This window comes from Herpailurus yagouaroundi, unplaced genomic scaffold (genome assembly GCF_014898765.1).
Source record: "Herpailurus yagouaroundi ecotype Mexico unplaced genomic scaffold, PumYag 159, whole genome shotgun sequence".
NCBI classification, from domain to species: Eukaryota; Metazoa; Chordata; class Mammalia; order Carnivora; family Felidae; genus Herpailurus; species Herpailurus yagouaroundi.
The window spans coordinates 65,841,573-65,854,980 of record NW_024412400.1 but is presented as its reverse complement, the minus strand read 5'-3'; the positions used below and the strand labels follow the sequence as shown (position 1 = coordinate 65,854,980).

At 35.3% G+C, this 13,408-nt stretch overlaps 1 protein-coding gene across 6 annotated transcripts in view; it reads right to left on the bottom strand.

Moving 5' to 3' along the window:
- ECT2 (epithelial cell transforming 2) overlaps positions 1 to 13,408 on the bottom strand; it is a 122,575-nt gene that overhangs the window by 41,038 nt on the left and 68,129 nt on the right. For all 6 annotated transcript variants that reach the window (XM_040480771.1, XM_040480770.1, XM_040480768.1 and 3 more), the window contains 3 exons: positions 10,026 to 10,162; positions 5,380 to 5,499; positions 649 to 717 (listed from right to left, as the gene is read on the bottom strand). In XM_040480771.1, coding sequence (XP_040336705.1) covers positions 649 to 717; positions 5,380 to 5,499; positions 10,026 to 10,162 — 326 coding nt within the window. The remainder of the gene's footprint in view (positions 1 to 648; positions 718 to 5,379; positions 5,500 to 10,025; positions 10,163 to 13,408) is intronic.

Sequence of the window (13,408 nt, the reverse complement as noted above, 5' to 3'; positions counted from 1 at the left end):
AAAAAAAAAAAAAAAAAAAAAAAAAGATGTGACCGAAAAAAACCAGGTAAGACTATATGGTAAGAATGGAAGTTAGGAGGAGGCCTCAGAAAAGAAAAGTATGTGTGCCAGAACCCAAGGCACTGAAACCTATAAATTGTATTCAAACAGACTGAAAGACACTTAGAAATCCCATTCACAGCACCTCATTCAAAATGAGTTTACTTTATTTGATAAACTTAAGCCATGTGGTTTTGCCCTAGCAAAGAAAAGCAGTTCCTTATAAGCTTTTATGCAGAGCAGACACAAAGACATTAAAAAATGATATCAACTACAAAGAAAAACTTAAAAACTCAATTACAGAAAATTTCACAAAATCATTAATCTGTGACCATTTATGAAGGACAAATAACTTGATATATAGTAAAATTTTATGGCACAGTAGGACAATTAGTGTTCCTAACAATGACCTTGGGGTATCAAGAAGTGTTAAATTATATATAGCAAATATGTTTCAGAAGACAAGAACACTTCCAATATATTTTCTAAACACAACTATGTCAAAGTTTTGAAAGCTCACACATTTAAACAAGTAACTGTCATTCCCTGAGAGTACTTAATGAGATGATGCTTTAACCTGAAAACCTAAAAAAGAAATTAAATACTCACATATTTAAGAAAGATGTCACCAATGCTTTTGCTCTCATCCCAATTAACAATAAGGTCTTCCAAATCATCCTGAAAGAGCACAAAATGCAACATTTAAGCTTGAATTTGACAGTCCCTTAAACATTTTCCAATATTTTTGAAATATTCATTTGGAAGAAGTACCTTACAAAGTATATTAATTTGATGTGCAAAACAATAACACACTCTTTCTCCTCAATAAGGAATTAACTTTTTGACTATGAGGAAAATACCCTTTGAAAAATAATTAAGAAAACACAAACAGTGTCAAGTCAATAAGACAGCCTAACTTTCCAAAATGATAGGCCAGTTCAACATCTTTTCTTATTAACTATAAAATTGATTGCCATTATTAATTGTAGAAAACTACTTTTGATCTTGCTGCTAAAGCACCCATCTGAAACTGTAATCTCTAACAGGTCAGCAAATTTTACTTAAAGGGCCAGAAGGTAAATATTTCAAGCCTTGCAGGCCATATGGTTTCTGTTACAAGTACTCAACTCTGTCCATGTAGTGTGGAAGCAGCCACAGACAATTCATAAACAAGTGAATGTGGCTGTGTTTCAATAAAACTTTCTTTAGCAAAACAAGCAAAACTTTACCAAAATCCTAATCTGACTAGATTTGGTCCATCAACTATAGTTTGCTAATTCCTGACCTATAAAATCCTAAAATATTAAATATTTGTAAAAATTTTGAAGACATTTAAAAGTATTCTAAGATAATAAAATACAAATCAGATGGTAAAATGAGATGCCAAGAAATGACATTCCCTAATCGAAATTCTAAAAGTGACTTTAAAGTAGAAATTAATCAATAAGCCCTTATAACCAAAAGTTCTCCAAGTGTCATCCACAGGCTCCCCAGGAAATCTCTGTAGTGAAATTCATGAGATTAAAACTATTTTCATTACAACACTAAAGCTCCATATGACTTTTCCACTCTAATTCTGTCACAAGCATACTAGAGACTTTTCTAGAGGTTACATGATGTGTGATACAACAACAGACTGAATTCAGAAGCAGATATAAGAAAACAGTCTTCTCTTAAGCGAGACAGAAAAAATGTAAAACAGCATCACTCCTCTTACTATTTCAGCTTTGGTAATAAGCTATTTTCCATAAAGGTTATTATTTACAATGAAAGAAAAGAAAAAATTCATAAATAAAACTAACCTTTGGGCAATATAATATAGTAGATTCTGACACTGACTTACTAGTTTTAAATACTGGCCCTAACTTTGAGACATGGAACAAACTGAGGGTTGGCGTAGGGAAGTGGTGGGATGGGCTAGATGGAAGATGGGTACTAAGGAGGGCACTTGTGATGAGCACTGAGTGTGGTATGTAAGTGATGAATCACTGAATTCTATTCCTGAAACCAATATTGCATTACGTATTAACTAACTAGAATTTAAATTAAAAAAAAAAATTCCTGGCTCTAGGGTTTGTTCTGTGCCCTTGGACATGTTACTTAACCTCGAAGTGCCTTAATTTCCTATTCTGCAAAATGAGGATAGTAATAATTCTTACTTCAAAGGATTAAATTAGCTAATACTTGTATAGCACTTAGAAGAATCCTTATTAGAACCTGGCTGGCTCAGAGTCAGGGGAGCATGCGACTCTTGATCCCAGATTGTAAGTTTGAGTCCCATGTTGGGTATAGAAATTACTTAAAAACAAAATCTTTAGGGGCGCCTGGGTGGCTCAGTTGGTGGAATGTCCCACCTCTTGATTTCAACTCAGGTCATGATCCCCAGATTGTGGGATCAAGCCCCATGTTGGGCTCCACGCTAAGCATGGAACCTGCTTGGGATTCTCTATCACCCCCCATGTCCCTCTATCCCTCTCCCAAACATGCACTCTCTCTAAAAGAAATTAAAAATAAATAAGATCTCAAAAAAAAAAAAAAAAGAATCCTTAACAGACTGGAATACTGAGTAAGCAACTATTAACTTTATTTACCTATGTATTTAATATAAAGTACACAGGATATTTGGAAAACTGTGATACAAAAGAGAAAAAACTTAAAGCTCTGCCAATATAATCTAGTAGTCCTCTTTTAAGTATAAAAAACTGGGGGCGCCTGGCTGGCTCAGTCTATAGAGTATGAGACTCTTGATCTCAGGGTTATGAGTTTAAACCCCATAATGGATATAATGCCTACTTAAAAAAAAAAGTGTGAAAAAACTGTAAGATGGCTGTATATTTATATAAGAACATTGCTATCAGAAAGCAATGTAATCGGGGTGTTTGGGTGGCTCAATCGATTAAGTGTCCGACTCTTGATTTCGGCTCAGCTATGGTCTCACAGTTTGTGAGACATCCCTCACAGTCCTGGGGAATGTAATATTAAGCATGGTGACTATAGTTAACAATACTGTATTGCATATTTGAAAGCTGCTAACAGAGCAGATCTTAAAAGTTCTCATCACAAAGGAAAAAGAATTTGTGGGGTGTCTGGGTAAGCTCAGTCAGTTAAGCATCTGGCTATTGGTTTTGGCTCAGGTCATGATCTCACAACTTCATGGGTTCAAGCCCCGCATGGGACTCTATGCTGATGGTGCAGAGCCTGCTTGGGATTCTCTCTCTCCCTCTCTCTCTCTGTCCCTTCCCTGCTCACACTGTCTCTGTCTCTCTCAAAAAATAAATAAATAAACTTTAAAAGAAAAAAGAATTTGTAATTATGTGTGGTGATAGATGTTAACTAAATTTATCATGGTGATCTCTTCATAATATATATGCATATCAAACTATTATTTGTATAATAAAACTAATACAATGATATGTCAATTAGATCTCAATTTCCAAAAACAAAAACAAAAAGCAAGATAGTATTAGGATTTAAGAGAACAGACTCTGAAGTCAGACAAACAAGTATTTAAATCCTAGATCCAACATTTATTAGATGACTGACTTGGGAAAAATTATTTAATTTCTGTGTGTAGCAGTTTCACATCTGTAAAATGTAGACAATAATACCAACTTCTTGATACTGCTCGCTACATGTGCCAGTACTTGATGGCCGGCTACATTTAAAAGAAGGAAAAAACTGCTATGTATAAAAAAAGACAAGAAAATACAATAGAATTTAAAATTTTGGGTGATAGGATTATGGGTATTTTATACTCCTCTTTCCTTTACTCCTGATCTTACAAATGTTTGACAACATGTATTATTGGTTTTGTGGTAGAAAAGAACACAGGCTTTGAAAGTTTTAAATGTGTGACAAACTTGAAATCAGCTAAAAAACAACTAATAGTTTAAATATTAGCAATCCGGGGCGCCTGGGTGGCGCAGTCGGTTAAGCGTCCGACTTCAGCCAGGTCACCATCTCGCGGTCCGTGAGTTCGAGCCCCGCGTCGGGCTCTGGGCTGATAGCTCAGAGCCTGGAGCCTGTTTCCGATTCTGTGTCTCCCTCTCTCTCTGCCCCTCCCCCGTTCATGCTCTGTCTCTCTCTGTCCCAAAAATAAATAAACGTTGAAAAAAAAAATTTTTAAATATTAGCAATCCAACTTTATAGAAGAAGCTTGAAGAATGTTACACATGAGAAAACTAAAGAATAACAATCATTTTCAAATCTCCAGTGAATCAGAGAACATGATTTTCTCTATTGAGATTATGATCCTATACACATAACAAGTGTAACATTTTATATTAGAAGAGCACTTTAACACCCAGACGAACTAAATGAGTGACACAAATTCAAATTGATCCACAAATTAGTGTTAGGACACCAAGAGGAAAACCTACTTGCCTTCCCATTCTACCTTTATGCCTGTCAGTGTTTCTTATAAAAGAAAAAATATAACAAAAACACTTTTTGAATATCCAGAAACCAAACTAGAATAAGATTAACCTAGGTTGAAACTCAATAGCTTTTTATGAAAGTAAAGACTCCTTCAGAGTCCCTTTAGATCTAGAAATAAGTGAAATATGATCATGGATTTTGATAAAGTACAAATGCAAGCATTTAAAATTGCATTTTTATTAACTTATAGATCGTTTATACTTTTGTTTATAATGTACAGTAAAATCAAAAGTAATATAATGTACTTGTTTGAAAACATTCTATAATATAGATTGATCTTTTTATTGGAATATGAAATAACCATTCATATAGGTTGTTCTGAAGAGAAAACTGATCAATTTTGCTCAAGTACCAAGTAGAAAATAAAGTTTAACTACTTTTAAAAGTTCAGCTAAATCTGCCCCCAAATTACTTTACTATGACAGACTGGTACCTATAAATCATGGACCCTTCATCAAAGTAAAAATCATTAAGAGGACAGCATTGTCTTATGTGTTGGTGTTTTTTTTTTTATTTACCTGACTATAAACAGAGAAATGAACAAAATGGTCTCTAAGTCTCTTGCAGCTTCAGTTTTTCAAACAACTCAAAGCAAAACATACAACCTGAGAGGAACAGTAGGAAAATAAGAAAAATACCACCAGCAACCACATATTTCTATAGAAAAAACTTCAAAAGGTTTAATTCCTTATTTCAGGATTAATCAAAATTAAAAAACAGACCAACAACAAATATTAATAAGGCACTGGAGCAAAGGGACATAAATGATTCAAAGGAATAAATGAGAGAATAAGAAGTTTTAGGTATAAAACTCATTTAGACAATCAATAGTACCTTAAAAAAAAACATTATATAAACACAATCCAAAAAGAATTACTACCAACCTAACATACACAAATTTACCTTTATCTTAGTGTGCACATCAAAGATATCAGGGATACTACCAAAAATAGTCTTAATCTCTTCTGGTGCAAGGATAGGCCCACCACGTTGTCCTTCCTCTTCCAATGGTACTTGAAATAACTAAAAGGTTAAAAAAAAAAACCACTAGTTTAGATAGGTTATAGGGAAAAAAGCAAACATATTGACAGTGAGGGGCGCCTAGATGGCTCAATTGGTTAAGTGTCTGACTTCGGCTCAGGTCATTATCTTGGGGTCCATGAATTAGAGCCCCACACCTCAGAGCCTGGAGCCTACTTCAGATTCTGTGTCTCCCTCTCTCTCTGCCCCTCCCCCTCTCGCATACACTCCCTTCCTCTCTCTCTCTCTCTCTCAAATATAAACATTAAAAAAACACTTAGAAAAAAACATATTGACAGTGATAAGAGAGGTTGATGGAAAAGAAAAAATTAAAAAAAGAAAACTCTCCCTAAATTTGAGACCTTTTTTCTCATTACATTTTCTATTTTATCCTATTTATTTATACATCTGTGTGTATATATATTATCATAAAATGTTATGTTAGAATCTAATAACATGAAATTGCTAGTATAATACAAGAGTAATTTGCACTTTTCTTTCAAATTACTAAGGAAGAAAGCAATAAGCAATCAGTGATTTCCAGACATACGCTTAATAGAAATACTAAATGTTTTGACATTTAGAATTTCTGGGTCACCGGCTATACACATTTTTAACTTTACTGGAAGTTTGACAGTAGGTTGGAAACTAGTTTTTGTGTTGGTTTTCTGTGTCCACTGAGGCCTTGCGGTCTTTGGGGTAAAAGCTGGTTTTAGTACACAACTCCCTACTTAGATTTTGGTCTCTGAATATACCTCGCTTCATTTAAAAAAAAATTTTTTTTAATATTTATTTTTGAGAGACAGAGAGAAACAGAGCACAAGTGGGGGAAGGGCAGAGGGAGAGAGGAGACACAGAATCCAAAGCAGGCTCCAGGCTCTGAGCCGTCAGCACAGAGCCCTACACAGGGCTCAAAATCACAACCGCGAGATCAAGACCTGAGCTGAAGTCCACTGCCCAACCAACTGAGCCACCCAGGCGCCCCATGAATATACCTCACTTTATTATCAGCTTACTGATGTATTTAGAATAATAAAGGCTTTTCTTTTTGGATTTCTTTTTTTTCTGATTTCAGTATTTTTATTGTTTCTAGTGGGTAGGGTTCATAATTGCAGAAATGGAAGGCCTGGAAAAATATATTTATTTAATATGTTTTTATGTATATAAGTATTTTGGGTGACTAAACTTACAGAAATGTAATTCTTAAAACCAGTAACAATTCATAATCTTCGTTTGAAGTGTGTTGTTTTTTTTTTTAAAGATTTTATTTTTAAGTAACCTCTACATCCAACATGGGGGTCGAACTCACAACCCTGAGACCAGAAGTCACATGCTCTACCGACTGAGTCAGCCAGATGCCCCCATAATTTTCATGTAGTTCTTTACTACTATCTTTTATTTTATTTATTATTATTATTATTATTTTACTTCTGCTCCTCCTGGCCTTTGTGTTATTGTCATTCATTTTATTTCCACATATGTTAAGAACCCAACAATACATTACTACTTTTACTTTAAATAGTTATTTGACTTTTTAAAATTTTACTTTTTACTTTAAAACCTCCCAGTAGTCTTAAGACATGTTAAACTATACAAAACGGTTCTCTGTACTTGCTTTAAGCCTCCATAAAAAATTAGCCAAACACTTCTGATTCTACCTTTCCAACATTTCTCAAATTTGTCCTATTTTCATTTTCACTGAAAGAAGTTCAAGTCCTCAAAATCTCTAACCAAGACTGCTGAAATAACCTCCAAATTAGTCCTGTCTCCATAATTTCCCCTCTTCAGTACCTCCTTCTAAGTGAAACAAGTTATCTTCCAAAAATGCAAGTCAGATACCATCTTCCCCTTCCCATCAAAAATTCTTCTCTAGGGGCGCTTGGGTGGCTCAGTCGGTTAGGCGGCGGACTTTGGCTCAGGTCATGATCTCGCGGTCCGTGAGTTCTAGCCCCGCGTCAGGCTCTGTGCTGACAGCTCAGAGCCTGGAGCCTGCTTCATATTCTGTGTCTCCCTCTCTCTGACCCTCCCCCATTCATGCTCTGTCTCTCCCTGTCTCAAAAATAAATAAAAGTTAAAAAAAAAAATTAAAAAAAATTCTTCTCTATATTACATATAACACTATACAAAGGCCTTCTCTAGTCTGGCATAGACAGCCTGACCTCAACTCTCACTGTATCCACACCCTACCCCTTGCACCTTAGTTCCCTTAAATCACCCTAAACGCTAATCCCCTAGACTAGTCATTATACCTTGAATGTTGTATACATCTTCAATTGTCTATATTATTTGCACAATCTCAAATATACTCCCTACCCATATTTTTTACATGTACTAATCATACTCCTACTTCAAAATTCACTTCAATTTTTATCTTCTTTATGATACTTTTTCCAATGTTCAACCCACCAAACTTCCAACCCAACACCTTCCTTAAGCTCATAAAAGTAAAACTCCCACCTCACAAATCTCCAAATACCTTAACTAAACCTCCCTCATGATGTTCATACCCTTTTATTCAGTATTATAATTAGGTATGTATGTTTTATCTCCTCTTCCAATCTAAGCTCCTTTAAAACAGCAATCTTCTTTGACACTTGGGAAACTAATTTATATTAATAGACACCCAAGTATTATATGAAATACATAAAGAAGCTTCTGGGGCTAAATTAAATTATTCCAAATCCAATTTCAAAAAAAAGGAAGGAAAACATCAGTCCTAAAATAAAGACTGAAGAGAACATTATTATGAATTTAGATCACAATCTTTTAAATAAAATCTTAGGTGAGTTTATAGTAAGCATAGTGATATGAAATGATGTAAGTCTAATAATTCTAAGGGCCTTTTTAAGGCATTTTAACAAAGTTAATTGATATGCAAATTAGAATTCTGAAACTCCAGTGCATTTACCATGGTCTGAAAGGATTTACATTTCTGGGTAATAAATGCTACCAAAGTACATGAACAGTATATGCCAATGGGATTTTCTGCTACTCGACTACATTTTGGCTGACTATAAAAACTTCAAGAAACTCATCCAGAATGATTTCCCTTGAGGAAGAAGAGCAAAGCTGACTTAAAACAAGTAAAGTTTAATACAGCAAAGGGCCTCATAAACCCTTGACTGCTGCTAAACAAATTAACTGTGAAGAATAACCTCTCCATGAATAGCAAGAAAGAAGTCTTTCCATTTCTTATCCATGCATTTTATCAGTAGTACAAGCAACTAAAGGCTATTATATTGAACCCTAATGAGTTATATTAAGAATTCAAATAGAGGTCAGTTAAAAATTAACCCCAGTCAGAAGCTCCCTATTATTTTTCTATTCAGAGACAAGCATGATGGTATCAACTTTATTTTTCTGACAATCTCCTACATTACCTAAAACAAATCTATTACCTCTTTCTGCAGATGCCAAAATAATATCCTATTATTGTATTTCAGAACCTTGAATTTCAGTTTTTTCTTTAATATCATCTTCAGTCTCATCCTAGAAGGATCCATTAGAATTGTTCTTCTTCAGCAATAACTTCATAGTACATTTTAATGATAAGCAAGGAATTAATATTTATGACTAACCACTACATACTTTAAGAAACTTGACACATGAGGGGGGCCTGGGTGGCTCAGCCCATTAAGTGTTTGACTTCAGCTCAGGGCATGATCTCACGGCTCAGTAGTTCGAGCCCTGCGTCAGGCTCTGTGCTGACAGCTCAGAGCCTGGAGCCTGCTTCGGTTTCTGTGTCTCCCTCACTCTCTGCCTCCCGACCCCCTGCTTGTGCTCTGTCTCTCAAAAATAACTAAACATTGGGGCGCCTGGGTGGCGCAGTCGGTTAAGCGTCCGACTTCAGCCAGGTCACGATCTCGCGGTCTGGGAGTTCGAGCCCCGCGTCAGGCTCTGGGCTGATGGCTCAGAGCCTGGAGCCTGTTTCCAATTCTGTGTCTCCCTCTCTCTCTGCCCCTCCCCCGTTCATGCTCTGTCTCTCTCTGTCCCAAAAATAAATAAACGTTGAAAAAAAAATTAAAAAAAAATAACTAAACATTAAAAAAATTAAAAAAAAAAAAGAAAAAAAATAAACTTGACACATGAAAGGATTACTGAAAACAAAAATTACATTCATATTGTTATGCTTCATTGCTATTGCTTTTCACATATATACAGTATGACTCCTAGAATGCACACTTTCAGAAAAAGTTATCTACCACTTCCGCGTATGAATATAAATGCAGTATCCTGACAGCGAACATGCAAAGTTCTGCATTGAATAAAAGTTAGTTCTCTCCAAGATTATCTACTGAGGATCCTTCTCTTTTTAAAGTCACTACAAAAAATGGTGCTATTTCTATATGAATAAAAGCTACTATTACAGTTATGATATTTCCCTAATAGCAGATTTTCATCATACATTTTCATTTTTAGTATCTATGTTCAAATTCTATGCTTATATAATTTGCTTGTAAGAAATAACACTTCTCAGATTTTTTAGTTATGAACACTGGAACAGGGATCATTTTGCACCAAACTCTTACCTGAATAATTGTGGCCAATATATTTACATAATTACTTTCAGTCTGATAAAGCTCTTTTGCAACTTGCCACCTGGCTGACTGCTTTGAAGGAACCGGAGTGGAATTTTTAGAAGACTTAGTACAAGATTTTGGTGTTTCTAAAAGGTAAAAAGGAGGAAAGATTTAATAAAAACCAGATACAAGTACCAGATACTGTGCAGATTTAACAACAAAAAAAGGGGGAAAGATATCCACTCTTAGAAATATACCCATTTAGATTTTCATTAAAGTAAAATTTCTTTACAGGATAAAGCCAGAAAAAAATAATGGTCCAAAGTATCAATGACTCCAAATTGACAGATTTGGCCTGTCATTATACTAAATAATGGCCTGTACTCTTCAAAAACGTTGAAGTCATTAAAAACAGAGAAAGTTAGGAACTATTCCAGATTAGAAGAGACTAGACAGAGATAACAACTTTCTCTATGATCCTGGATTGAGTCTTAGACCAGGAAAAAAAAAAAGGAACTTTTTTCTTTTCCTAAAAAGGATATGAGTGGAACAACTAATAAAAATTAAGAGTAGGTCTTACATAGTATTAACATCAATTTCCTAATTACAATACGTGTATTATAGTGGTACAAGAAATGTCTCTCTATTTTAGGAAATACACATTTAAGCACTTAGAAATAAAGGATCGGGGCGCCTGGGTGGCGCAGTCGGTTAAGCGTCCGACTTCAGCCAGGTCACGATCTCGTGGTCCGGGAGTTCGAGCCCCGCGTCAGGCTCTGGGCTGATGGCTCAGAGCCTGGAGCCTGTTTCCGATTCTGTGTCTCCCTCTCTCTCTGCCCCTCCCCCGTTCATGCTCTGTGTCTCTCTGTCCCAAAAATAAATAAACGTTGAAAAAAAAATTAAAAAAAAAAAAGAAATAAAAGGTCATCGTATCTGCAACTTAATCTCAAACGGTGCAGACATTAAAAAATATGTGTATATAGAAAGAGACAGAGAATGAATGAATGAATGCTAACACAATCATGGCAGAATATTTCCATTTGGGAAAGAAATCTGAGTAGAGTACTAGAATCTTTGTACTATTTTTGTAGCTTTTTGCAATCTAAAATATTTCAAAATAAAAAGCTCAAAAAAAATAAAATTTAAAACTCCATAAAAATATTTAAGTTAAAAGATAAAGAGGTTGTTATGATTACACAGTAACAGAAAACTTATCACACATATATGCAGGAAGCCTTCCTCAAAAAAACCAACATCACTGCAAATTCTTCATTAGTTCTTAACATAATATGAAAACACCTAGTCCAACACAAAACGGGAGGACACATTAGTATTTTTTATACATATTTCAAAAAACATATTTCATAAAAGCTTTATACACACTTTCTTACTATCAGTTATGATTAAAATACTTTAACATTATGTACAGAATCTCCTAATAGCAAGTTTTTCAATAAGAAAACTAATGTATAACATACAATAGAATGACATGGAAAAAAACAATATAGTCCCAGTATATAACTTTACTCAATGATAATTTTAAATATTATTAATACAATGGTGTGTACTATGGAACTTTGAATGTTTTTTAAAGCTAGTAGACTTCAAAGATTCTCCCACTTGCCATATGTTATTTCAGGCTGCTCTCGACAGATCCAAGAGCTTCTGCCGTTACATATTTCAGGAGGAAGAAACTGACATACATCGATCTAATTTAATTATTGTGTGTAGGCAGTGATCTACAAACTGGGCATTCTCCTATACAGAGTACCTAATATATTAGTACAACTGTCATGTCTGGGTTTTTTTAGTGGTTCATTTTCTTCTCCTGTTCCTTCAACTGCATATTCAAACTTCAGTCCTTTATGATCAGCTCTTACCATCCCATGCCCAGTATGTCAATCATGATTATGGAACCAGTAAATTCTCAGACATATGTATCTAATCATAATCCTCTACCCAAGCACCAAGTTCAATTTTTCCAAATACCCACTGGACATTTGTACCTCAATTTTACCTGGATATTCTCTAAAACTGCACTATCTTCCTCCAAAATATAGACTTCCTGTTTTTGCTAAGGTAACATTTCTCCTATTTTAATACTTTGCCATCATCCTTATTCCCTTCCTGTCACTCCATTCCATCAATATCTCCACTTTTCTTTCCAACCATCAGTAACCCTGACTCAGGACCTTATCACCTTGTGGCCCAAGCCACTATAGATTACTTCATGGTCTGGCGATCTCTAAACTGTCTTCCTTTGAATCATTTTTCAGAATAATTCACTACAAATTACCTACTCAACCAATTACTCTACTGCTCAATAGCTTACGTTCCTCGTTAATGACAATATGCAGTTCAGACATGCCAGTCTGATTTTAAAGTCCTCTAATATTAGGCCCCAACAACTAACCTTTCTAATTTAACTATTACTCCTCCATACTACAAGTCAACTAATCTCTTCACTATTCCTAAAAAACGAATTTGTATACGGTTATCTGTATTCTTACTCATCTTACTTCTCAACTCCACCTTGGTTTTCTGGGCCTACCCTAAATTGACACTCAATTCCTTCCATGAATATTTAGTGAGGCACTGTTCTTGTTTTCTTAAAGTTTACATTCTGGTGAGGCAAATAAAATAAACAAAAAATATAGTTTCTAACAGTAAAAACTACTACTAAAGACAACCACCACATAATGGGTTGGTGAGAAGTACTCAAACAGGGATGTAACTTTGTAGAAAACCCAACAAGATTTCTTTAAAGCAAAGAGGGCAAGTATAAAGTTCCTGAGGTATGAATGTAGCAGGAATATCTGAAGAATAACAAAGATAGTGTGACGGAAACTTAAAATATTACAGGAGAGCATGGTATCCTATGAGGCTGGAGGTAAGTGAGGAAGGATCACATAGGAACTTGGAAGCTACGGTAATAAAAAGCCACTGTATGACTTCTAGCAGAGAAGTGGCATATGTATTTTAGAAACCTAAGCGCTGCATGCAGAAAGGCAAAATTGGGGGTGCCTGGCTGGTTCAGTCGGAAAAGCATACAACTCTTGACCTCAGGGTTGTGTGTTTAGAGGCCAGGATAGGTGTAGAGATTACTTAGATAAATAAACTAACTTTAAAAAAAAGAAGGGGCACCCAGGTGGCTCAGTTGGTCAAGTGTCCAACTTTTGATTGTGGCTCAGGTCATGATCTCATAGTTTTGTGGATTTGAGCCCCATGTCGGGCTCCATGCTGATGGTGTGGAGCCTGCTTGGGATTCTCTGTCTCCCTCTCTGTCCCTCCCCTACCTGTGCTGACTCTCTCTCAAAATAAATAAATAAATAAACTTAAAATTAAGAAGGAAGGAAGGAAGGAAGGAAGGAAGGAAGGAAGGAAGGAAGGAA